Source organism: Odontesthes bonariensis, chromosome 19 (assembly GCF_027942865.1).
Source record: "Odontesthes bonariensis isolate fOdoBon6 chromosome 19, fOdoBon6.hap1, whole genome shotgun sequence".
Lineage (NCBI taxonomy): Eukaryota > Metazoa > Chordata > Actinopteri > Atheriniformes > Atherinopsidae > Odontesthes > Odontesthes bonariensis.
The window spans coordinates 6,241,169-6,267,478 of record NC_134524.1 but is presented as its reverse complement, the minus strand read 5'-3'; the positions used below and the strand labels follow the sequence as shown (position 1 = coordinate 6,267,478).

Here is a 26,310-nt window from a genome sequence, read left to right as displayed (position 1 = left end):
AACTGCCCTCGGGAGCCAAAACATGCTAAACTGCCCTCTTGGGAGCCAAAACGTGTGCTAAAGTGCCCACTGGGGAGCCAAACGTGCTAAACTGCCCTCTCTGGAGCCAAAGCGTGTGCTAAAGTGCCCTCTCGGGAGCCAAAGCGTGTGCTAAAGTGCCCTCTCTGGAGCCAAAACGTGTGCTAAAGTGCCCTCTTGGGAGCCAAAACGTGTGCTAAAGTGCCCTCTGGGGAGCCAAAACATGCTAAACTGCCCTCTTGGGAGCCAAAACGTGTGCTAAAGTGCCCTCTTGGGAGCCAAAACATGCTAAACTGCCCTCTTGGGAGCCAAAATGTGTGCTAAAGTGCCCTCTCGGGAGCCAAAACGTGTGCTAAACTGCCTTCTTGGGAGCCAAAAACATGCTAAACTGCCCTAGCCAAAACGTGCTAAACTGCCCTCTTGGGAGCCAAAAAGTGTGCTAAAGTGCCCTCTTGGGTGCCAAAACGTGCTAAACTGCCCTCTTGGGAGCCAAAACACGTGCTAAAGTGCCCTCTGGGGAGCCAAAACGTGCTAAACTGCTCTCTCTTGAGCCAAAACGTGTGCTAAAGTGCCTTCTTGGGAGCCAAAACATGTGCCAAAGTGCCCTCTGGGAAGCCAAAACGTGCTAAACTGCCCTCTCTTGAGCCCAAATGTGTGCTAAAGTGCTCTCTCGGGAGCCAAAACGTGCGCTAAACTGCCTTCTTGGGAGCCAAAACACATGCTAAACTGCCCTCTTGGGAGCCAAAATGTGTGCTAAAGTGTCCTCTGGGAAGCCAAAACGTGCTAAACTGTCCTCTTGGGAGCCAAAACGTGCTAAACTGCCTTCTTGGGAGCCAAAACGTGCTAAACTGCCCTCTTGGGCGCCAAAACGTGTGCTAAAGTGCCCTCTGAGGAGCCAAAACGTGCTAAACTGTCCTCTTGGGAGCCATAACGTGCTAAACTGCATTCTTGGGAGCCAAAATGTGTGCTAAAGTGCCCTCTGAGGAGCCAAAACGTGCTAAACTGTCTTCTTGGGAGCCAAAACGTGCTAAACTGCTCTCTCGAGCCAAAACGTGTGCTAAAGTGCCTTCTTGGGAACCAAAACGTGTGCTAAAGTGCCCTCTGGGAAGCCAAAACGTGTGCTAAACTGCCCTCGGGAGCCAAAACATGCTAAACTGCCCTCTTGGGAGCCAAAACGTGTGCTAAAGTGCCCACTGGGGAGCCAAACGTGCTAAACTGCCCTCTCTGGAGCCAAAGCGTGTGCTAAAGTGCCCTCTCGGGAGCCAAAGCGTGTGCTAAAGTGCCCTCTCTGGAGCCAAAACGTGTGCTAAAGTGCCCTCTTGGGAGCCAAAACGTGTGCTAAAGTGCCCTCTGGGGAGCCAAAACATGCTAAACTGCCCTCTTGGGAGCCAAAACGTGTGCTAAAGTGCCCTCTTGGGAGCCAAAACATGCTAAACTGCCCTCTTGGGAGCCAAAATGTGTGCTAAAGTGCCCTCTCGGGAGCCAAAACGTGTGCTAAACTGCCTTCTTGGGAGCCAAAAACATGCTAAACTGCCCTAGCCAAAACGTGCTAAACTGCCCTCTTGGGAGCCAAAAAGTGTGCTAAAGTGCCCTCTTGGGTGCCAAAACGTGCTAAACTGCCCTCTTGGGAGCCAAAACACGTGCTAAAGTGCCCTCTGGGGAGCCAAAACGTGCTAAACTGCTCTCTCTTGAGCCAAAACGTGTGCTAAAGTGCCTTCTTGGGAGCCAAAACATGTGCCAAAGTGCCCTCTGGGAAGCCAAAACGTGCTAAACTGCCCTCTCTTGAGCCCAAATGTGTGCTAAAGTGCCTTCTTGGGAGCCAAAACACATGCTAAACTGCCCTCTTGGGAGCCAAAATGTGTGCTAAAGTGTCCTCTGGGAAGCCAAAACGTGCTAAACTGTCCTCTTGGGAGCCAAAACGTGCTAAACTGCCTTCTTGGGAGCCAAAACGTGCTAAACTGCCCTCTTGGGCGCCAAAACGTGTGCTAAAGTGCCCTCTGAGGAGCCAAAACGTGCTAAACTGTCCTCTTGGGAGCCATAACGTGCTAAACTGCATTCTTGGGAGCCAAAATGTGTGCTAAAGTGCCCTCTGAGGAGCCAAAACGTGCTAAACTGTCTTCTTGGGAGCCATAACGTGCTAAACTGCATTCTTGGGAGCCAAAATGTGTGCTAAAGTGTCCTCTTGAGAGCCAAAACGTGCTAAAGTGCCCTCTGGGGAGCCAAAACGCCTGCTAAATGCTATTATTATGTGCCATTTGTATATAATAAAATGTGTCTGAAGTGCCCTCTACAGTTGTGAGGACACGCCCCTGCCCTTCAAATAGTCCGTGCATGCCACTGTTAAACACATTAAACAGACTCCAACACTGATGTGGAAGATGGGAAGAGGAGAGGACGACATTCTCATGCATCCAAACAGGTTTCACAGCTTCTTAACAGGGAAACACCATTCATCTGCAAACAGCGCATCTCTCCAACTCTGATTCATTCTCAGCCGTTTGACCTCTGACCTGCGATGACGACCTCGATGAGATCCCCGTTGTGCAGCTGGTCCTGGTCCGTCAGGCGCAGCAGCAGCAGCTCAGAGGCGGGTTGATGTCTGAACAGCAGGATCTTCTCCCCGGCGCCCACAACGGTGCAGTCTGGAGCCTGAACACGCACACACACACACACACACACACAAACACACACACACATGCACACGAACACACACACACGAACACACAAACACGAACACACACGCGAACACACACAAACACACACACACACAAACACACACACACACACACACACACACACACACACACAAACACACGACAGTCTCAGGATGACTCATCAAAGCAGTGAGCTGAATTCAGACCACATGAAGCGCTGCAGCTGCGTTTCTCTTTTCAGACGAAGCAAACAAAAGTGTTTGTGGTTTTCTGAAAAACGTCTCGCAGAGACTTCAGGATTTCATCCAGGTGAAAACCAAATGAAATGAGCCCGGTGCATTCGAGGCTCTCGCCTAATGAAGTCCGGAAAGGCTCCCCACATTCTCAGAAATCTGCCCTCTGACTCCCTCAGTCTGCGCGTTTCTTTGAAACAAACACGGCGAGTGAAAGTTCAAAAGTTTGTGAAGAGCGTGCAAAGATTCCCAGGTTGTGGACGGGGGAAGGGGGGGGGCACCATTTTGAGTGTGTTAGTCAAGTCAAGTCTCATATTGTCAGATGCACAGAACAACAGAGTCGGACTGGGCACTGAAATTCTTAGGACAGGACACCGTAGAGCAGCGACCATAACAAGACATAACATGCCGTAACATGTCATCACATAAGTACTCAATAAATAGGCAATGTGGATACTACAATATACATTTTACGCTAATTACTAGAGCTATACTGAACACATAATACACATAATAGCCTATGCTAATCTAAGACCTATACTAACCTAGAACATAATTTGCAGTGCAAACAGCAGTGGAGGTAGGCATGTGTAAAGTGTCGAGTGTGTAAAGTATAAGTGTAAGTGTTGAGAGTGCATTATAGTCCATTTAGAAGTCTGATGGCCTTAGGATAGAAACTGTTCTCCATTCTGCGGGTGCGAGACCGGATGCTGCTGTACCGCCTACCAGAAGGCAGCACGGTGAACAGTCTGAAGGATGGGTGATGGCCGTCTTCAAGGATCCTGCCAGCTCCACTTAGACATCGTGTGTGGTAGATGTCCTGAAGGGTTGGGAGTTTCCTACCAATGATGCAGCAGATCGGACCGCACTGCGTAGGGCCTTACGGTCCGTGGCTGTGAGAGGCTACCAGTCAGGATGCTTTCTATAGTGCACCTATAAACGTTGGTGAGGACGACGGGGTTCATGCCAAACTTCTTGAGTCTCCTCAGGAAGAAGAGGCGTTTCCGTGTGGGCAGACCAGGTGAGATCACGGCTGATATTAACCCCAAGGAACTTGAAGCAGCTGACCTTTTCTACTTCAGATGTGGAGGGGTGCGTGCTCCACCCCCTGCCGCCTCCTAAAGTCCACGATCATCTCCTTAGTTTTGCCGATGTTGAGAGAGAGAGGAGATTCTCCTGACACCGTGTTGTTAGGGTGTCCACCTCCTCTCTGTAGGTGGTTGTGTCATCAGCAAACTTCACGATTAATGTGTTATTAACCGCTCAGCACTCTCAAACCGTCCACTCTGAAAACAGCTGTTCCTGTGAAGTCTTACTAAGAACTCCACGTATAAAATGTTGGCCTCAATACGTACATCTGAATAACTCAAGTGAAGTCGTTTGGTTTACAATCGAAAGGCAGAAAGATAGAAATGAGATATGAGAGCGTCTGTGGTGGAGATGCACGTCTGACGGCATCAGTGATGCTGACCTGCTGCCTGGAAAGTCGAGCCTCCAACTGAGTGCTGCTGTGAGTCTGCATGCATGTGTGTGTGTGTGTGTGCATGTGTGTGCATGTGTGTGTGGTTGACAGAGCGGAGCGGCTGTGGTTGGAAACTTTTCTGCATTCGTCGACCACGCAGCTCTTGAAGCAGCACGCAGGCCAGAGGCAGAGCAGACCGACACAGCTCTCCAAATATCTCACAGGACCGGCCTCAAACTGAAGAAGCTCTAAAACACAACCCAGAGGAGCTCCAGCTTCTTCTAAAATGCTGTTAAAAGCATGCAGGTGGGCTCAAACTCTGCGTTAGGTAGACACAAAAAGCTGCTCTTTACGGAGCAGGAACCCACACGAGTTGACCTTTTAGAGACAGTTTCCAGGCTGTAAACACCAACTTTATTTTCCATGTGGGCCTGTGTTAAGGGTTAGAGCAAGTTTACAGTCAGAGGTGGAACACGAGCACCACAGATACTGTCACACTGATGCACCCTGACCAAACTTAGGGTTTCAAAATCACATTTCTACTATAATTCCCTCCTTATCAGAAGAAGAACACCTTCATTATTCTGCAGTTTTGGGGCACCAAAGCCAGAAATGATGCCCCCTGTGTGGGGTTAGGGTTACCTTGCGCTTTATGACCTCAGCAGCCAGCCTCCGGGCATGGCGGTAGCTCAGGTTGCCGGCGGGGATTTGAACCACCTCCCTGAACAGGCCCAGCTGGAAGTGGACAACAGCAGGCGCCGCTGCCGACACGGAGCCTGTTGCAAACGTGGATGAACGGTCGTATTTAGGGGAAAGAAACACGAGACGAGCATGAGAGCCTCTGAGGAAATGGACTGAAAACACACGCGAGCTTCACTTGTGTTGTGACAGAGGAAGTTTCAGGAGGTCACCATCACTAAAACAGCAAAGTGATGAAGACGTTTCCTTCTATAAAAACATCTCTTTGCATTTCCTTCCATCCAATTCAAAACAAACGATGTGAGCAACCTTACTTTGTGATCCAGCTTCATTCATGCTGCAGCGCCTCAGATCACCGCGTCCTCTGGCTGGCCAGGCTTCCTCTTTGTGGGGCTCGGCTGTCGGCGAGACAGGAAGTAACACGGAGGTTCTCACCTTTGTGGAGGCTGCAGCAGCGCTGCGTTCTGGTTAACACCCCCCGCCCCAGCTGTGAGGAGGCGCTTTCAAAACACACTTTGAAATGCTTCACACAGACGTGTTTACAATTCATTTCATTTTTCAATTCACTTTTATTTATACAGCGCCAAATACAACAAAAGTCATCTAAAAGGCACTTAAATAATAAAGTCCAATTCATTGTAATCATAATTATTTATCAAATAATCCAATTCATTCATATAGAGCCTATTCAAAAACAATTTCCTAGCTAAGGAAAGGCGGCAGCGCTGTGGAGGAAAATGTAAGAGACACGAGATCAGTTTGAAAAGTGGAATTTGTCTTTATTGAACCTTGGATAAAATACACGTCGGGCTGAACCCGTCACATTCAGATCCATCAAGAACAAGTACAAGAACCTCAAAGCAACGCTTCCCATCCGTGGCTACGGGAAGATAAATATCTGGAATCTCTGAAGCTTTGGGATCTGGGATAAATATTTACACCTTCAGACGTTTTATCCGGCTCTTACAATCCCAAAACATTGTGTTATATTATTATGGAGTCTGCTATTCTTGGGTTTCCAGCTATCTACAGAGGAGCACAGACAAGTGTGTGACACTAATACAGCAAAGGACCGAGATGTTTATACCCAGAGAGCTAAAGGACCGAGATGTTTATACCCAGAGAGCTAAAGGAACGAGATGTTTATACTCAGAGAGCTAAAGGACCGAGATGTTTATACTCAGAGAGCTAAAGGACCGAGATGTTTATACCCAGAGAGCTAAAGGACCGAGATGTTTATACTCAGAGAGCTAAAGGACCGAGATGTTTATACCCAGAGAGCTAAAGGAACGAGATGTTTATACCCAGAGAGCTAAAGGACCGAGATGTTTATACTCAGAGAGCTAAAGGACCGAGATGTTTATACCCAGAGAGCTAAAGGACCGAGATGTTTATACCCAGAGAGCTAAAGGACCGAGATGTTTATACCCAGAGAGCTAAAGGACCGAGATGTTTATACCCAGAGAGCTAAAGGACCGAGATGTTTATACCCAGAGAGCTAAAGGAACGAGATGTTTATACCCAGAGAGCTAAAGGACCGAGATGTTTATACTCAGAGAGCTAAAGGACCGAGATGTTTATACCCAGAGAGCTAAAGGACCGAGATGTTTATACCCAGAGAGCTAAAAGACCGAGATGTTTATACCCAGAGAGCTAAAGGAACGAGATGTTTATACCCAGAGAGCTAAAGGACCGAGATGTTTATACCCAGAGAGCTAAAGGAACGAGATGTTTATACCCAGAGAGCTAAAGGACCGAGATGTTTATACCCAGAGAGCTTTGCAGCTACGGATGAAGGTTTAACTCGTATTTACACGGCGACACCATGTGATCATGTGTCCAACACGCAGATGAGTCTGTACATTATTTGCTGTGAACACTTAAAGCTCCTTCATGCGCCTCCCTCTTTCCATCACAATGTGCATTTTCTTCATTACAATTCAAACCCCAGTCTGCACATTCAGAGGCTGATGGGATATTTTGCACTTTTTAGACTCAGAGCGACGTCATCAAAGCCGATCTCAGCTCGGTTTAATCGGGCGTGTGGAAACTGATACTTTAGTTAACTTTCTTCCATCGTCAGGGTTGGCAGAAGAATTAAAAGCTACAGAAAAAAAGCCTTATAAGCTGAGGATGTGAGGTCACTCGCGTACATTCGGTGAGCACGACGCACCAAATCCAGCGTAAATGCCACCGGACCTCCCATTAAAAGCCACATTCAGATCACCTGGAACTTTAACGTAAAAACTTCCCAGAGGATGGATGCTCCTCTGAGGGAATCCGCCCCTCATCAGCGTTAAAAAAACACGACTCTTCTCTACAAAATGATAAAGACGCAGCAATGATACGTGTGGGAGAACGGAGAGGAGGAACGGCGTCGATGACGGTCGACAAACGGAGGCTGACGCCCTGCGTCGGCTCTGCAGAAATAACTTTAAACCTGCTAACGTGATTAATCCAACAGCATCCCTCAGACTGAGCGTCCGGTTCTGCTTCTTCACCTTCAGACTGAAACACGGTCGTCTGAAGGTCATTTCTTCATGTTCTCATTCGCAGGGTGAACCAAGTGCCCATTTCTGTGCTTCCTCCTCATCTTTCCGTCACTTCCTCTCACATATGTAGTGTTTTTCTTCCAGTTCGGACCCTCTTTAACCCACAGAAGTGTAAACAAAGGAGAAAAATCAAAGTGCACTATGTACAGAGGATGAAATGTCAAATAATTTAAAACTGTATGTACATAAAAAAGGCAAAAAGTGAGGTTGTGATGGTTAGTGTGGATGTTTTTCTGGCTGTATCTCTGCTTTCTCTCTACATTTCTAACTGATCGCACCTTTTTTTTGTTTAATCTTTAACATCCAGGACGGACGGTTGGCGTCAGAAGAGACTTCATGCTACCTGTGAGATATACGAAGTGCAGCGCGACTCTGTGGACTGAAAGCGGGTCGAGTGTCTGCGTTGCTTTGCTACTGCGCTGCGCTCCGCTTTCTAGTAAGCAGCATGCTCCTAAACGTAAATATTCACGTTGGCGGCGGTTTGTACAGCGAAGCGGCCGTGACATCAAGTGTGGCGACGCCTTTTTTCAGTGTCTTTTAAAAAATATGCTGCGGGTGTTTGGTCGAACCGGGGCGCAAACAGCCTCTCCTCGCCGGGCCAGCTCGCCTCCGCAGGCCACCGCCTCCCGTTTCGGACTAGCCAATCAGGGAGCTGCGTCTGGTTAGATCCACGTTGCTGGCGCTTAATCCCCTGGAGTCCGAGAGGCCGGAGTTGGCATCCTGAAAACAGAGCAGTTCAAGTTAAGCGTGAGCTGGCGATACACCTCATCGTTGTGCTGAATGAAGCGGGGATGAAGCAGTTGTACCTGTGCGGTTTCCTCGGTGCTCTTGTTGAGATAGTTCAGGGAACTTGCTCTCTTCATTCTGTGCAGCGAAATACAAACAATGAGCTTTAAACACGTGCAGGTCACCGTGTAAAACATCACGAATCATCTTTAAAATACTGAATTCTGGATTTTCAGGATCAGCAGACTCCACACCCGAGTTATTCAGTGTCCAAACCTACGTTTGCATGGCAGCTGTAGGACTCTGCAGAAGAGAAGGGAACCGAGCAGTACAAATATGGCTAAAAGGGGAGCTGTTGTACTGCGTTTTTGTGGGAAAAAAACAGGGAAAAATACGTCTTTTAATCAGGTAAAAAGCCAAAGATTCACTGGATTGAGCCTCATAACATCCACATCTGTTGATCTGAACCTAATTGAATTGTTTTCCAAGGTAAAGCAACCCCCCAGCTTCTGAGTCGCTCCTGACTGACGCCCCTGAGGTAATGATCTCACCCTGGGTTGCGGGGCTCTTGAGGCCCGCTGCCCTGCAGCTTCTTCACCAGCATCTCGCTGCTCCTTCGCAGAGCGTCACGGAGCTTCCCGAGCGAGCCGCTGCGCTGCAGGGACCCGTTACCGTCCTGAGGACCAGACAAAAGGCTTTATGGCAACATTAAGCATGAAGCATTCCTCTTCGTGGCCCATTGCTTTCATGATTTATACGTAGAGATGCACCGATCAATCGGCCGCCGATTAAAAAAGCCGGTTTTATATCCAATCTGTGACCGGCCGGTCACTGTCGTAATTTCCGTGTTTCGGCTGATCAAACTGATCCGCATGTAGCAGCTCAGAGCAAAACAGCTAAAAACTAGCAAGACTCAGGAAGAAAACATGTCACTGATTTGGACTTATTTCACTTTGTGCCAGGACGACCCAAAACACGCCGTTTGTAAAGTAAGCCGCGACATTTGGAACAACAAACTTAACACGCCACTTGGAAAAGAAGCACCTGGGTTTGTTTAGCGAATATAAGGAGGAAAAAATAAATCTGCTCAGGAGGCACTGTTGAAACTCTCACTCTATTTCTTATTTGTGATGTTTTATTCTTGAAAAGGGGGGCTATGATAGCATATAGCCTACCACTAGTTGTGGTTGTAATTGCAGTTACAGTATATAAGCAGAATGTTGTCTGGGAGAAGGGTACCTGTATTAAATTTGGCATATAGTGTCTATTATATGATTATAATTATTTCTTAGATAGGAAATCGATATTGGAAAAAACGGTTTTGGCAGGTCAGACCTCCTTAAAAACCTTTGCAATCGGTGCATCTCTATTTCTACATGAATAATTCCATCCTTTTTAAAGCCGTGTGACAGGTTTTGTTGAAGGTTAAGAACGATAAAGGGAACCTACCCCGTTCCACTCAGAGGAGTCGTCTCCCTCGCCCTCCCCCCGCGGCCCCCCCGGGCCGTTGGCTCCGCTGTGCCGTCTATCGCCGCCTCCAGCCGCTCCGTCCTTCAGCAGCTCCACCACCTTGCTCTGGTTGATGGCATCGATGCCCTGAGAACCACAGCAGAGAGAAAAACTGAACAAATGAAGGGGAAAAGCGCAGCTTGGGATGCAGAAACATCCCACCCAGCCTGCGTCCCATCTTAAAGTGGGAAAACACCAGCTTGTTGTGTGATTTTCAGTGACTTTGACACAGTTTAGGAGCCTGTAAATCACAGCTGGGGAGCCTGTCCCAGAGAACTCATCTCAGAGCGGTGAGTCTTTCAGACGTTCGCTCTCTACCTGTTTGCGCGACTTGCTGGCGCACTCCTCCAGCGTTTCTGCCGCCTCCAGTTTCCCTTGGCGACGGTACAACGCTCCCAGGCTTTTGAGGGTTGTGTTCACGGTTGGGCTGTTAAAAAAGAAAACAGGCTGAATAAATAAACCTGCAGTGGAGCGCACTGAGCAGTCAGATGTCAGATGGAACCAACTTAACAAACAGGATTTAAACACTCAGCCCTGTTCCTCCTTTCATAAAGCTGAAGAGCTTAAACTCTCTTATGATGCTGTAAGGACCTGCGATATCAGATAAAATGAGTTCTTTAAAATGAATTCTGCTGCAGGAAACGACAGCCTCAAAAAGCATCAACACCTCCCTGATAATAAGGGCGAGATGAGAGGAAAAACTCACGATGTTGTATCTTTAGTCGTTATTATTCACATTCAGATTTAGTTTAAATATCATATAGATAGTATTAAAAGAACAGTTATTTCTAAACCTGATTTGATTTATTCTTGTATGTGGTGTTACATGTTTAGACCACAAGGGGGCGTTTCTTTGTTTATATGTCAGTTGAGAATAGGTCAAGGTTCTGTTAGAGAAAAAAACGTTTCTATCTCCAGTTGAAATCTTGTCGTTGTTTTATTGTCTTTTTAAGTATCAGTTAAAAAACAGAAAAGACAACGAGAAGTCCTGCTTTGTTTTTACGAGAAGCTGCAGCTAAGTTCCCACACGCTTCATTCTTCAGGGGAGTGGCTGTAAAGATCTACAAAGTACATGTGGACAGCAAACAGAGAGCTTCCTCCATGTTTTCATCCTCAGAAACACAGATCTGCAGGAGTTAAAGGGTTAAAGAGTGTTTTATCTCCCCCATTACAGAAGATAATGCCTTCAGAAGGACTTCTCCTGCCCTGACAAAGTAAATAAGTGTATGTGCGCTGGACGACTGTTTATGTCTGACTCACCTGTCCACCTTGCAGGCCTTGTACCAGCTCCCATACTCAAAATAAACCCCGGCGTCCTTGCGTTTGCCCTGAGAGAGACAGCGACAGAGAGGGTGATTCAGAGGAAACTCAGCAGGGAGCAGGATGAACCACACAATCAAATCAAATCAAATTTATTTATATAGCACATTTCATGTACAAACAATTCAAAGTGCTTCACATAAAATAAAAGCATTGCAGCAGGGAGTGTAAGAAGCATTAAAAATACATAAAAGAATATAAAGAGAAACAAATAAAATAATTTAAATGAATTTAAAAACAGTCAACAGTCTAGATAAGTTAAAAGATATTTCATGCATAGACACATGAGAACAGAAATGTCTTTAACTTGTTCCACTTGTTTGGAGCATAACAGCTAAATGCTGCTTCTCCATGTTTAGTCTGGACTCCGGAGTGAAATGATAATGAAATACGAGCCCAGTGAACAGTGAGTTAAAACGACCCCGTTTGTGTAATGTGGGGCCCGCCAGCCAATGAGAGCGGGAAGATTAAAGGTCAACCGAGGTCAAGCACTGACCTTACTCTCCTCCCTTTCCTCCGCGTGCATCCAGATCGGTTTGTTGTCGTCTGCAAAAAGAGCACAAAAGAGAGAGAAAACCACGCTGCCATCATGTTCAGAACACAAGGATCCCGAAGCTCCGTGTCCGGATAATCAGGTTATTTTGATATAAAAGCGTGGCTGCTACCCATCAAACGCCCGCTTAGGCCCTTTCTTGTGCCTCAGCACGACAGGCGGGAGGGAAACATGGACATTAAGCTGCGTCACACGCCTCAGCATCACAGAATAATCCTCAGAGAGCTCGGGGTAGCGCACGGATCAGGGCGAGCCTGAAGCTCGAGCCCAGCAGGAAACCGTCCGAGGAGCGGCGGGCGGGAGTCAGAAACGTGGCAAACATGATTCAGATGAGATGAGGTGAGATTAGATAAAACTTTATTAATCCCAAGGAGATTATTCTGCCAGGTGGCTCCAAATTTACAGCAACAATATACAGAAAACAACAAAGTATAAAAATAAGAGCCTCGGGAGCAGAAGTGAGATACATTAAGTACAAAGTAAAGCAAAATAACGGCAGTTTACATGGAGAGTGCTGCTGAGAGGCTGCGTGTAACCAGGTGAGGAATGCAGAGACAAGCAGGTGATAATAAAGGCAACTCTACACGATAACAAGAACAATGAAAAGGGAAAATAATGCTGCATAAAAACGTGACATTACATGAAATATATTGCACATGATACTCAACTGAACACGGCCCGAGGTGCTGAGGTTAATATTGCACATGATGATGTAACAGCTGATTATTTAATCTTTGTTATTAAAGATTTTACAGGCTACAGATGGGAGTCTACATCCTGCCCCTGCCTGCACTGTCCCACCTCTCTGCGGGCTGTTCGACTGTCGGCTTTACTCACTGTTGACAGATCCGAACTCCTTCTCGTGCGCCCTGGTCAGGATCTCTTTGTACAGGACCTCGGCGTCTTTGAACTTCCCCTGCTTCAGGTAGCACGTGGCCTGAGGAGAAACAGCATGAATCAGGCCAGTGGGACTCTAAAACGTGAGGCATGCGGTGAATTCAGCCCTCACCAGTAGGGGTGTAAGAAAATATCGATACACTTAAATATCGCATTATTTTATTTGACGATATCGCGATATTTTATTTGACGATATTGCGATATTTTATTTGACGATATTGCGATATTTTATTTGACGATATTGCGATATTTCATTTGACGATATCAAGATATTTTATTTGACAAAATCGCGATATTTTATTTGACGATACCGTATCGATATTCAACGACACTGTATCGATTTTTTTTATAAACAATTAACATGCAAATATTCACGGTGTTTGTTCATTTTTGTGTTGCAATTAAACCTCCGGCCACTAGTTGGCAGCAGTCATTATGTCCTCCGTGCCAAAGGAACAATGAAATCCTGCGAGATCAGTTCTCACAAAAACATATAACAGTTCACCGGCGATGGATGAGGACGAGAGGCTCCAGCAGCTTTTAAAGCTGATGTTTGGGCATATTTTGGGTCCAAAACAAAGGAAGGCAGTTAAGAGCCATGCGGTGTGCAAACTCTGCAACGCCAGAGTCGAGGACTCGGGCAATACTACAAATTTGCGAGCACATGTGGCGAGACACCACGACAATGTAGCATTACAGGCTAACGTGAAACGAGTGGATCCTGCTCAACGAACTATTCAAGATGTTAACTTTTCAAAAATACAAGGTGAATGAGGGATTCCGTAATATGATGACAACACCGGAGCCCCGTTACATCGTCCCTTCCCGACAACACATCACGGACAGAAGTCAAAGCGACGGTGCTGGACTCCCTTTGGCATGCGACGCTTGGACTTCGAGGGCCACTGAATCGTATGTAACTCTTAAGCCTGGTTAAGCCTTGCGTGCTTGCGTGTGTCACCTCAATTTTCTAAACTTCACGCAAGACGCGAGCAGAGCTATAGAGTAGCCACTCTGGACGCGAGCACAAGCCACTATCTACATCACATCCGGCGGCGTGTTGATCTTCCGGTTTCATCCCCTAATAAAAGACCGCTGTTTTCAAACGCCAAGGTAGAAAGCGAAGAAGAAGAAGAAGAAGCATGAATCCCATAGACATAATATTTTATATATATTATGTCTATGATGAATCCACTCGAAGAGAGACTTGCCGAAGAGCTCCTGGCGGTGAATTTCCTTTCATCGTAGTAGGCTTGTCATTGAAAAAACCCGCTGCTCCACCTACTGTCCTGGCGGTGAATCGCCAAGCAGCACACGCAAGCGCCGGCAAAGCTAAATGAAGCATAAACGTCTCGAGCCATTAACACAAGCGCAAGACCCAAGCGCAAGGGCAGTTAAAAGAAGTATAACTCAGCCTTTAGGGTGCGTTTTACTCGCGCGAGTTTTGCCGCGGGTGTAATTAAATTTACTCGCTATTCGCGCTAGTACAAAAAAAAAAAACGAGCAAATTTTCGCTCAAGGGGAATCATTTCATTCTCTCATCAACCATGGCTGATATAAGTACCATCGCGTCCTTGTACCTGCTGTGGCAGTCCGAGATTCGTCTGAAACGCACACGCCGTCGTGTCTGGGTCAGTGACATCATCCGGAGGCGCATTCAGCTCGGATAATTTCACCGCCTTCTCCAGGAGTTGCGTCTGGATGACGGCCGCTTCCAGCGGTATTTCAGGCTCACCAGGACCCAGTTTGATGACCTGCTCGAGAGGATCGGTGCCGTGATCTCTCGGCAGGACACCAACTACAGGCGCTCCATTTCAGCTGCGGAGCGCCTGTCCATCTGTCTCCACGTCACTGTCGTCCAGAACCTCAGCGCTGATAGGCTGTCTGACGCGAATATTTCGCCAAAGTTGGATTTTCTGAACTCGCGCGAATTCGCATCTTGTCACTCGCGCGGCGGCATTCGCCTCATTCGCGCCGCCGGCTCGAATCCGCGTCTTTGCATTGACTTTGTATGTAATCACGTCGCGCGAACAATTCCGGTCTGAACGCACCGTTACAGCACGTCACATAGATGACCACAAAGAAACTGAATATATCTTTGTTCCTACAGTATCGCAATATATCGTATCGTTGCCCCTGTATCGTGATACGCATCGTGTCGCCAGGTTCTTGCCCCTACTCACCAGGTTGTTTTTGGTCTTGGCCACGTTGGGGTCGTCCGCTCCCAGCTTCGACTCGTAGATCTCCAGGGCTCGCAGGTAGTAGTACTCCACCTCCTCGTACTTGCCCTGGTTCTGGCAGAGCAGGGCCAGGTTATTCAGCTGCTTTGCCACGTCTGGATGGTACCGCCCCAGCACCTGGAACGCAAACAAACTTAAGTGCATTTGCTGCGCGGCCATTTGCATCGGGCTGCAGGTAAACATTCAGGGATGTGGAGCCGCACCTTCTCTCTGATCTCCAGGGCTCGCTTGCAGAGGGGCTCGGCCTCCCTGTGTTTGCCCCTCTTGCCGTACAGAACAGCCAGGTTGTTGAGGGTTGCAGCCACCGCGGGGTGGTCCTTCCCCAGCGTCTTCTCCCTGATGGCCAGGGCGTCATTCAGGAGGTGAGCAGCTTCTTTGTATTTGTTCTGGTCCCTAGAGGACGGAACGAAAGAAACCGTTAGAAACCGAACGAGCCGGTCGAGTGCAGCACGTGAAATAACCGCCCGAGGTGTCCCACACCTGTACACCAAGGCCAGGATGTTCAGCATGGTGGCCACGTCAGGGTGGTCGTGTCCGGACGTCTTCTCCAGGTCCTCCAAGGCTTGTTTGCACAGCGGCACGGCCACCTCGTACCTCCCCTGGGAGGCGTACTGGATCACCAGGTTGTGCAGCGTCCTGAGGCGGGCCGGGATCTCGTAGCCCCCCTGCTGGGCCGCCACCTCTCCGCTGGGTTGGGCTTTAAGAGAGGTCGCTGTTAAACACACAGAAAACTAGGGGTGGGTATTGGCAAAGAAGTCACGATTCGATTCGAATCACGATTCACATGCCACGATGCGATACTATCACGATGCATCACGATACTTGAATTATTGCGATGCATCGCGATATTTTCAATGAACATACTTAAAAAAAAAAAACAGCCATTACCAGTGGCTGACTGGCTGTGTATGATCTGGATAGTGTCTTCAATTGATACATAACTCAAAGCAAATCAATTCATAACTGTATTTATTGAAACAACTTTTGGAGGTATTGCCATTAAAACAAATATTACTGGACACACTCATCACAAAAAGTGTATAGGATTTATAAAACTTAAAATAACAAAATAGGGATGATCAGTACAGACAAAAAAAAGTGCATAGGCTTTATAAAACTATAAAAAAAATAAAATAAATATTGCAAACATCCCTTGCAGCAAAATGCATCAATTGCATGTGTCCTATTGTTAAAGGCATAAAAAGCCCCCCCAAAAAAATAAAATAAAAATCGATACTTGGCGTCAAGAATCGATGCAGCAGATCGTGAAAATTACAATCGTGATGCATCGTCATGACGATTATTTTGCACACCCCTACAGAAAACATGTCTGCTAAAGCCTTGTTTATCAAACTTGTTTGTTACTTGCTGCAGAAGAGGAAAGCGGAGCTTGTTTTACACACGAATACGACTTCTTTTCCATGTCCTGCACAGAGTAACTGAGCTGCAGTTTGCCCCTCACAGCAGGAGCCATTCACAGGAAAGCAGCGCCGCCCTCAGACTTGTAAACGAGTCTTTATGTCCAGGCTTCCGGGCAGCCCTGAACACATCCGTTACTGAAAGACACGACTGTTTGGACACTCCATACGTTGGCGTAAAAATAGCACTGATCTGCCGGCTCTGCTCTCAGACCTCTGCGGGAGTGATTGGCTCAGTTTTAGTTCAGATAGAGATCCCTCTATTAAAAAAGGTTTTAACCTAAATAACAGCCTCTGTTATCAAAGAGCCGAAATAAATGGAGATAAATGCCTGAAAGTCGGTTTTAACTCCTCTGCAAACTGTTTACTCATTTCATTTTACATCTTTTCAAACTTTCTGCTCCAAAGAGACAAAAATCAAAAAGGAGTTTAAACACAGAGTCTGTGTACCATCGTGTTAAAGGGATAGTTCGCCTCTTTTGACATGAAGCTGTATGACATTCCATATTAGCAATATTATTTATTTATTTAATATATTTTTGGGGCTTTTTATGCCTTTAATGATAGGACAGTCGGAGAGAGACAGGAAGCAGGGGCAGAGAGAGAGGGGGCTGTCTGCAGCAGGCAGTGATACGAAGGGAGAGAAAATAGGTCCAAGCGATTGTGAGGTCTGACTTTTTCCTGGAGAACGATTTTGTGATGCAAATGTTTTACTCTTTAGAACGCATATTGTTTTGAGAAGCAAAACGCTTTATTTTTTAAACCCCAGCCAACTAGCCGGACTACCTTCGTCAACACCAAAACGAGGCTGGAACTCTGCTCACAGGACGCAGCAGGGGGTAAGAAAATGTTCATAAATGATGTTGCTGATATGGGATGTTATCCAGCTTCATGTCAAAAGAGGCGAACTATCCCTTTAAAAGCAGCGGCTGCTGTCCTACCTGGCCCCTGGTCATCATCATTGGGGAACAGGTCATCCAGGCTGTCCTTTGAAGAGTCTCCGCCTCCACTTCCGCCGGCGCCGGCGCTCTGGTTCTTCTCCTCCGACGGGGAGACGTCGTCGTCGAACTTCTTGATCTGGTTCATGAACTCCAGGTGCTTCTTCTCCTCCTCCAGCTGAGCGACGCTCTGCTCGCTGCACTGCAGCTTGTGCTGAGTCCCCGCCAGCTCGTCCCGGAGCCACTGGTTCTCCTGGCAGAGCCGGCGCACCTGAGCGCGCAGCTTCTGCTTCTCCGACTCCACGGCGCTCAGGTGGCTCGACAGGGCGATGATGACCTGGGAGGGAGAGAATTCAAATCCTGAAGCACTAAGATGAAATCTTTGCTTAAGGCGAGACACGGCGGGTAAAAACAGGGATTTTTCATGCAGTAAAAGAAAATCGATTAGCCGATGAACCATCTGTAAACTGTCGTTAGGAAACCGAGGGGAGTTAATGACGGCGGCTGGTCATACATGTCGCTCGTCTCAATGAACTGATATGCGATCTTTTATTGTATTGTGCTTGTATTCTTTATTAATAAGATTATTTTATTCTATATTAGTATTACTAAGGGCCTGAGCATTTATTCTGGTTTTGAAAAATTGTTTCCAATATAAATGTATTAAATTCCCCTATTTAATTCTTTAAATGCCGTTTTGTCAAAATCAGTTTTTTGTATTTTTCCAGTATCAATATGTCAGACTATGGAGCACCTACTAACACCAAACTCTCCAGTTATACGCTGAGCAGTTTTCTGAAGATATTTACAGAAGGATTTGTTGATAAATCATTCCTGGCCTGATTTATGTGACATTATAATGAAAAAATATGGCAGAAATCAATGTTTTTTTTTTTATGGGCAGTATATTTTGATTTCCTAGGAAATGAAAGCAGATATCCTGAAATCCCTCTGTAATATTCTTTTCATTTTGTGTGTAAACAAAATGAAAAAAAGAATTTTGCACCTGGCTTTATCATATGTTCAGATCTATCTTCCGGAAATATATGCAAATTTGCGCATTTTTAATGAGATAATGCCTAATTTGCATTTTTAAACATACAAATTTCTAACACCAAACTTTCCAGTTATACACTTAGTAGTATTCTGAAGATATTTACTGAAGGATTTATTGACAAATCATTCTTGGCCCGATTTATGTGACGCTCAAAGTCACCTGCGCCTCTCCCAGTCCCAGCTCGATGGCTTCCAGACTCTTGCGGAGCAGCCCGGACTTCTCCTGCGCCACCGGGGGCTGAGTGCAGTCCAGCAGCGAGTTGAGGAGCTGGGTGTGCTCGCCGCGCAGCGTCTCCAGGCCCTGCATGACGGCCTTGGTGTTCAAGACGATCTCATCCTGGCTCAGTCGCTCCAGGGCTTCTTCACGTGGGTACACCATGGTGGACATCGCCTGGCTTCATGCACACTGAGGGAGAGGAAACAAAAACACTCCGTGAGCTTCGAGGAGACGATAGAGAGGTGGGCGAGGAAACAGGAAAGTAAAGGAGACGATAGAGAGGTGGGCGAGGAAACAGGAAAGTAAAGGAGACGATAGAGAGGTGGGCGAGGAAACAGGAAAGTAAAGGAGACGATAGAGAGGTGGGCGAGGAAACAGGAAAGCAAAGGAGACGACAAAGAGGTGGGCGAGGAAACAGGAAAGCAAAGGAGACGATAGAGAGGTGGGCGAGGAAACAGGAAAGCAAAGGAGACGATAGAGAGGTGGGCGAGGAAACAGGAAAGCAAAGGAGACGATAGAGAGGTGGGAGAGGAAACAGGAAAGCAAAGGAGACGATAGAGAGGTGGGAGAGGAAACAGGAAAGCAAAGGAGACGATAGAGAGGTGGGCGAGGAAACAGGAAAGTAAAGGAGACGATAGAGAGGTGGGCGAGGAAACAGGAAAGCAAAGGAGACGATAGAGAGGTGGGCGAGGAAACAGGAAAGCAAAGGAGACGATAGAGAGGGGGGCGAGGAAACATGAAAGCAAAGGAGACGATGGAGAGGTGGGCGAGGAAACAGGAAAGCAAAGGAGACGATAGAGAGGTGGGCGAGGAAACAGGAAAGCAAAGGAGACGATAGAGAGGTGGGTGAGGAAACAGGAAAGCAAAGGAGACGATAGAGAGGTGGGCGAGGAAACAGGAAAGCAAAGGAGACGATAGAGAGGTGGGCGAGGAAACAGGAAAGCAAAGGAGACGATAGAGAGGTGGGCGAGGAAACAGGAAAGCAAAGGAGACGATAGAGAGGTGGGCGAGGAAACAGGAAAGCAAAGGAGACGATAGAGAGGTGGGCGAGGAAACAGGAAAGCAAAGGAGACGATAGAGAGGTGGGCGAGGAAACAGGAAAGCAAAGGAGACGATAGAGATGTGGGCGAGGAAACAGGAAAGCAAAGGAGACGATAGAGAGGTGGGAGAGGAAACAGGAAATTAAAGGAGACGATAGAGAGGGGGGCGAGGAAACAGGAAATTAAAGGAGACGATAGAGAGGTGGGAGAGGAAACAGGAAAGCAAAGGAGACGATAGAGAGGTGGGCGAGGAAACAGGAAAGCAAAGGAGACGATAGAGAGGGGGGCGAGGAAACAGGAAAGCAAAGGAGACGATAGAGAGGGGGGCGAGGAAACAGGAAAGCAAAGGAGACGATAGAGAGGGGGGCGAGGAAACAGGAAAGCAAAGGAGGCGATAGAGAGGTGGGCGAGGAAACAGGAAAGCAAAGGAGACGATAGAGAGGTGGGCGAGGAAACAGGAAAGCAAAGGAGGCGATAGAGAGGTGGGCGAGGAAACAGGAAAGCAAAGGAGGCGATAGAGAGGGGGGCGAGGAAACAGGAAAGCAAAGGAGACGATAGAGAGGTGGGCGAGGAAACAGGAAAGCAAAGGAGACGATAGAGATGTGGGCGAGGAAACAGGAAAGCAAAGGAGACGATAGAGAGGTGGGAGAGGAAACAGGAAATTAAAGGAGACGATAGAGAGGGGGGCGAGGAAACAGGAAATTAAAGGAGACGATAGAGAGGTGGGAGAGGAAACAGGAAAGCAAAGGAGACGATAGAGAGGTGGGCGAGGAAACAGGAAAGCAAAGGAGACGATAGAGATGTGGGCGAGGAAACAGGAAAGCAAAGGAGACGATAGAGAGGTGGGAGAGGAAACAGGAAATTAAAGGAGACGATAGAGAGGGGGGCGAGGAAACAGGAAATTAAAGGAGACGATAGAGAGGTGGGAGAGGAAACAGGAAAGCAAAGGAGACGATAGAGAGGTGGGCGAGGAAACAGGAAAGCAAAGGAGACGATAGAGAGGGGGGCGAGGAAACAGGAAAGCAAAGGAGACGATAGAGAGGGGGGCGAGGAAACAGGAAAGCAAAGGAGACGATAGAGAGGGGGGCGAGGAAACAGGAAAGCAAAGGAGGCGATAGAGAGGTGGGCGAGGAAACAGGAAAGCAAAGGAGACGATAGAGAGGTGGGCGAGGAAACAGGAAAGCAAAGGAGGCGATAGAGAGGGGGGCGAGGAAACAGGAAAGCAAAGGAGGCGATAGAGAGGGGGGCGAGGAAACAGGAAAGCAAAGGAGACGATAGAGAGGTGGGCGAGGAAACAGGAAAGTAAAGGAGGCGATAGAGAGGTGGGCGAGGAAACAGGAAAGCAAAGGAGACGATAGAGAGGTGGGCGAGGAAACAGGAAAGCAAAGGAGACGATAGAGAGGGGGGCGAGGAAACAGGAAAGCAAAGGAGACGATAGAGAGGGGGGCGAGGAAACAGGAAAGCAAAGGAGACGATAGAGAGGTGGGCGAGGAAACAGGAAAGCAAAGGAGACGATAGAGAGGTGGGCGAGGAAACAGGAAAGCAAAGGAGACGATAGAGAGGTGGGCGAGGAAACAGGAAAGCAAAGGAGACGATAGAGAGGTGGGCGAGGAAACAGGAAAGCAAAGGAGACGATAGAGAGGGGGGCGAGGAAACAGGAAAGCAAAGGAGACGATAGAGAGGGGGGCGAGGAAACAGGAAAGCAAAGGAGACGATAGAGAGGTGGGCGAGGAAACAGGAAAGTAAAGGAGACGATAGAGAGGTGGGCGAGGAAACAGGAAAGCAAAGGAGACGATAGAGAGGGGGGCGAGGAAACAGGAAAGCAAAGGAGACGATAGAGAGGGGGGCGAGGAAACAGGAAAGCAAAGGAGGCGATAGAGAGGTGGGCGAGGAAACAGGAAAGCAAAGGAGACGATAGAGATGTGGGCGAGGAAACAGGAAAGCAAAGGAGACGATAGAGAGGTGGGAGAGGAAACAGGAAATTAAAGGAGACGATAGAGAGGGGGGCGAGGAAACAGGAAATTAAAGGAGACGATAGAGAGGTGGGAGAGGAAACAGGAAAGCAAAGGAGACGATAGAGAGGTGGGCGAGGAAACAGGAAAGCAAAGGAGACGATAGAGAGGGGGGCGAGGAAACAGGAAAGCAAAGGAGACGATAGAGAGGGGGGCGAGGAAACAGGAAAGCAAAGGAGGCGATAGAGAGGGGGGCGAGGAAACAGGAAAGCAAAGGAGGCGATAGAGAGGTGGGCGAGGAAACAGGAAAGCAAAGGAGACGATAGAGAGGTGGGCGAGGAAACAGGAAAGCAAAGGAGGCGATAGAGAGGTGGGCGAGGAAACAGGAAAGCAAAGGAGGCGATAGAGAGGGGGGCGAGGAAACAGGAAAGCAAAGGAGACGATAGAGAGGTGGGCGAGGAAACAGGAAAGCAAAGGAGGCGATAGAGAGGTGGGCGAGGAAACAGGAAAGCAAAGGAGACGATAGAGAGGGGGGCGAGGAAACAGGAAAGCAAAGGAGACGATAGAGAGGTGGGCGAGGAAACAGGAAAGTAAAGGAGGCGATAGAGAGGTGGGCGAGGAAACAGGAAAGCAAAGGAGACGATAGAGAGGTGGGCGAGGAAACAGGAAAGCAAAGGAGACGATAGAGAGGTGGGCGAGGAAACAGGAAAGTAAAGGAGACGATAGAGCAAATAACCAAAGTGAATAAAAGGGCAGCGCATGTGAAACATGAGAGCAGCCGGCTGGGCAGCGAGTGGAAGCTTTCTTTTCTCTCTTTGTGTACGATTTCAAAGAGGTTGAACAAGTTCCTTCATTGTGTAACGGGCCACCTGGGTGGGGATGAGAGGATGCATTACTTTGCCGTAGTTAAAGCAGATTTAGATTACTCCCAGGAGGATCGCTGCCAGCTTAAAAACCAACACGGCATCTGTCGGTGTGCTGGGAAATCCAATTAAAGGGAGAAACCGGTCGCTCAGTGGATCTAACCCCCGGCAAAAGGAGAGGGAGAGGCGGCGGAAGGCACGATGAGCAAATCAAACATCCGAGGAGCATGTCAGCATGTCACAGAGAAAGGAAAGAGAGCAGAAAAAGCCCCACAAGTTCATTCAGAACAACTGCCAACCAATCATAACAATGTCTGATAAGCTCAACAATCAGAATGAGCTTAAAACATTAACATTAACATAAAACAGCATCAAAGTCACCCAGAGGGGAAACTCACACATAAAGAATGTAAATAATAACTAATCATGTCATTAATAACTCACCAAATAACAACGAATCTTTCCCAGAGCCGACAGGGACAACTTTTCATGTCAAACTCAGAGAGTCTTCATTCAAATGAACTGTGAACACTGTTATTAAACGAACACAATCACTTCTAATCATTAATTTAAATGGAACTCCATTAAAAACAGCTGGATCAATCTTAAATGCACAATTTCCACGGCAGTTTTTCACCACCTCTGCGTTTGTATAACCGCATAAATGCTTCAATGCTTTTATTTGTTTCTCTTTATATTCTTTTTTGTATTTTAATGCTTCTTCCACTCCCCGCTGCAATGCTTTTATTTTATGTAACGCACTTTGAATTGTTTGTACATGAAATGTGCTCTATAAATAAATTTGATTTGATTCAAAGAATCCGCTGACTGCACAGTCGTGAGGATCTACTGACGGTAAAGTTTGCACAGCTTTACAGTGGATGCATGCTGGTGTGAAGACGAATACAAAGGGAGAGTCCTGCAGAAAGGTAGCAGGCGCGTGTGCTAATGCAGCTAAACTAACCTGCAAGGGACAATAAAAGGCAACATCCCAGCTGTGTCCTGACAGACTACAGCACAAACACAGGAATGCACCAGCAGCATCTGGAACAACTCCAGCAGGAGGAGGACAGAGGATGCAACATCGTGGCTTCCCTTCACTTTTTCAGCTTTGATGATAAACACGCACCTGTCCTCCTCCTCCTCCTCCTCCCCTCGGTGTCTGTCTGCCTCCCCCCCTCCCATCCGCCTCATTCACTCACTGCAATGCACCAATACTCACGTTTCCCCCCCCTCAGTCCCTTCGTTTACAAACACAAGAGCACATCTAAGTTGTCCAAAGCCATAAAGCAGCGTCCCGAGATCACCCTTTAGGCTGGTCTGCGTATCTTTGACGGAGCCATTTTAAGGCACAAATTAAGACAGGAGCCGGTGGATGGTGGAGGCCTGCGGCCGGGGGGGAGGCGCCGTTTGGCTGGGCAGCAAGATCAACGGAGGTGACCCACAAGGACGAGGCGGTAACTCACAACCCGAATGATCAGCGTTCAATAACTTCTCAAATAACAGAAAAAAAGCATTGGCTCTGGTTCCGACCCGCAAGCGGTTTGTAAACAGTGCAGGCCCGATCTCCAATGTACGACAACACCAAGATGCACAATTTATGAGTTAATATGTTACAGTAGTTACAAGGCTGTACACTTCTTATTAAACATGGATGTGTTACAAAGCCAATATTAAACAAAAAAGCGACATTTCAGTCGCAGCATTTGTGGACTGCGGATCAAACATTTGCAGATGTCGGCTTTTGGATCGCTAAAAAACAACAACAACAACCCGTTAATCCCAGTAACGTTTAAAAACCTGAAATGTATCTGATCTATTTAACAGCGACAGATCTTTGTTACCTTCATCGAAGACAGATGCGATGCTCTCCGCGTTTGGGACAAAGCAGCAGCGGCAGGACAATATTGTGATGCTCCGGAGAGACCTGCGTCAAACACCGAGAGCTGCAGCCAGTTCCGGTGGCGCTTTTCAAAATAAAAGCCCTTTACAGCAAGATGAATTCCCCTTTTTGAATTTTCAATGACCAAATAAAGTTTTAACAAATCATAAAATGTGTTTTAAAGACTCTGTACCCTCTTTAGAATAATTCCATCCAGATTTGAGCAGTGCAACTATTGTAGTTTCCATACAGGACCCAGTTTAGGGCGATCAAAATGCAAAAAAATGCAGTAAAATGGCCCTGTTCTGCATTTTTACAAATCAGAAAAAGGTTTCACAAATCCCAAACAAGGTTTTAAGGAATCTATAGCCTCTTTAGAATAATTCCATCCAGATTTGAGCAGTGTAACAATTGTAGTTTCCATACAGGATCTAGTTTAGGGCGATCAAAATGCAAAAAATGCAGTAAAATGGCCGTGTTCTTCATTTTTACAAATCAGAAAAAGGTTTCACAAATCCCAAACAAGGTTTTAAGGAATCTACAGCCTCTTTAGAATAATTAAATCCAGATTTGAGCAGGGTAACTATTGTAGTTTCCATACAGGATCTAGTTTAGGCGATCAAAATGCAAAAAAATGCAGTGAAATGGCCCTTTATGCCCATCCATTTAATTTGCAAATTGGATGCCAACTTCAGCGTAGTGTCTATGGGCTTGATGTGGCGCTCATGTCCCCCCCGGAACACCCCCACATTTAAAATCACTGCTCCGCCCCTGGTGTTACTTTAAAAAAATGGGCTAAACGTTGGCCTAAAACCGTCGTTCGTTTTATTTTGAAGAGAAGCCGGAAGTTATCTGCCTTCACGAGGCAAGTTACTTCGTGAGGAGGTAAACCGAAATAGCTGCCACACCACCGGGCTCACTTTAATGCGATTACAACCACAAATTAAATCTGTAACTAAACAAACGGTCGCTTCGGTGAGCTGGTAACTTTTTGACCTTAACTTACCCCGACTACTGGAGCAGGGCGGGATTTATGCTCTTAGAAACGAGTCCTCCTCGTTGACATTCACCGACTGTACCTTCATTCGGGAAAAAAAAAGGAAAAGGTTTTTTCGAAGATGCGCTTTCACCGTCCACCGTGACAGCTGGGAGACGAAAATGGCAGTTTTCCCAAACCGCTAAATCAAAGATTGGGTAAAACATCGAGATGATTCTTGACTTTTCCGAGTAGGGGCGGGGAAACCCTACAGCGCATGCGTGTAGCTAACTTGTCCGGTGACCTGTGATTTCTGATTATTTTTTGTTCTGGTATGACTCTAAAACAGTTACCGTTTAAAATTTTAAACTATATTTGAATATAATATAGAATATAAGTATGTATTCATTAAAAAAAACTAATAAAACATGACTTTGTAGGCATTTTTTCGACAACACGTTAACGGATAACGGCTGTTCGGTTGTGTTCGAAGTTTCTCAAGTGAAACTTTCACTTTATATTTAAAAAAAATAAACCTGACTTTAACCTGTTGTTTTCGGGACTGATGTGGCTTTGACCCTGAGGGCTATCGCCAACAGAAACGGATGAAAAAAATCAAATCAAAGGCCTCTCATAAACCAGGAAATAAGACGAGAAGCCTCTTGCTGCGCTTGTGCTCTTTGATTGATGACGTCAGCGGCCTCCATCCACATGAGCAACAAGAAGAAGAGGACAGGATCCTGGTAGGCCGGACATTTATCTAATCTGCACGATCTGCTTCACATGCATCATGTGCACTTTTTAAGGTTTTCACGTTTTTAGCCTTTTATCTCGGATATAATTCACTCAGCGACATTATGACTCAATTGATTTGTCTGTGTGTGAACAGGATTAGTACATCCAAACATTTATAGCTGCTTTGCTGTGCATATGACACCTGAAAGTATTTTATCTGCAGTCTTCACTTTTAAATTAATTAATGATTATTTTTAATGGTTTTATTTTTTTTTAATGATTTTATGTAGCTGTAAAGCACTTTGAATTACCTTGTGTACGAATTGTGCTCTATAAATAAAATTGCCTTGCCTTTGTGTAAACAGTTGCA

The 26,310-nt window shown here is 46.9% G+C and overlaps 2 protein-coding genes across 5 annotated transcripts in view; both read right to left on the bottom strand.

Annotated features, from left to right (window-relative positions):
- The window catches only part of prkd4 (protein kinase D4), a 29,626-nt gene extending 24,181 nt beyond the window's left edge, over nt 1–5,445 (bottom strand). The window contains exons 1-3 of one of the 2 annotated variants that reach the window (XM_075451382.1): nt 5,381–5,445; nt 5,010–5,143; nt 2,529–2,667 (exon numbers count right to left, since the gene is read on the bottom strand). In XM_075451382.1, the coding sequence (XP_075307497.1) occupies nt 2,529–2,667; nt 5,010–5,143; nt 5,381–5,402 (295 nt within the window). In that variant the 5' untranslated portion in view covers nt 5,403–5,445. The remainder of the gene's footprint in view (nt 1–2,528; nt 2,668–5,009; nt 5,144–5,380) is intronic. The other variant, XM_075451383.1, reaches the window with a different exon arrangement.
- A 379-nt stretch (nt 5,446–5,824) lies between these two features.
- Nucleotides 5,825–25,412, bottom strand: klc2 (kinesin light chain 2). Of its 3 annotated transcripts, none has more exons than XM_075451385.1 (14): nt 25,236–25,412; nt 18,436–18,681; nt 17,223–17,556; nt 15,344–15,575; nt 15,067–15,256; nt 14,807–14,980; nt 12,564–12,663; nt 11,670–11,719; nt 11,114–11,181; nt 10,172–10,280; nt 9,794–9,940; nt 8,896–9,020; nt 8,425–8,482; nt 5,825–8,338 (listed from the first exon to the last, which is right to left on the bottom strand). In XM_075451385.1, the coding sequence occupies exons 2-14, from the start codon at nt 18,661–18,663 to the stop codon at nt 8,255–8,257; spliced, it is 1,899 nt and encodes a 632-aa protein (XP_075307500.1). In that variant the 5' UTR covers nt 18,664–18,681; nt 25,236–25,412; the 3' UTR covers nt 5,825–8,254. The 3 variants fall into 3 exon arrangements, with proteins under 3 accessions (XP_075307500.1, XP_075307499.1, XP_075307501.1); XM_075451384.1 differs by lacking the exon at nt 25,236–25,412 and adding an exon at nt 24,192–24,297; XM_075451386.1 differs by lacking the exon at nt 25,236–25,412 and adding an exon at nt 24,192–24,297 and having other exon boundaries at nt 15,344–15,560.
- Between the last annotated feature and the right edge of the window lie 898 nt (nt 25,413–26,310).

Bases quoted from the DNA above. Each gene is read 5' to 3' on its own strand.
- klc2 (XM_075451385.1), bottom strand. From the start codon at position 18,663: ATGTCCACCATGGTGTACCCACGTGAAGAAGCCCTGGAGCGACTGAGC. The intron at 15,576-17,222 runs GTAGGACAGCAG...TGTGTTTAACAG, and splicing joins TGATGATGACCAGGGGCCAG to CGACCTCTCTTAAAGCCCAA. The intron at 10,281-11,113 runs GTGAGTCAGACA...CTTTTTTAACAG, and splicing joins AAGGCCTGCAAGGTGGACAG to CCCAACCGTGAACACAACCC.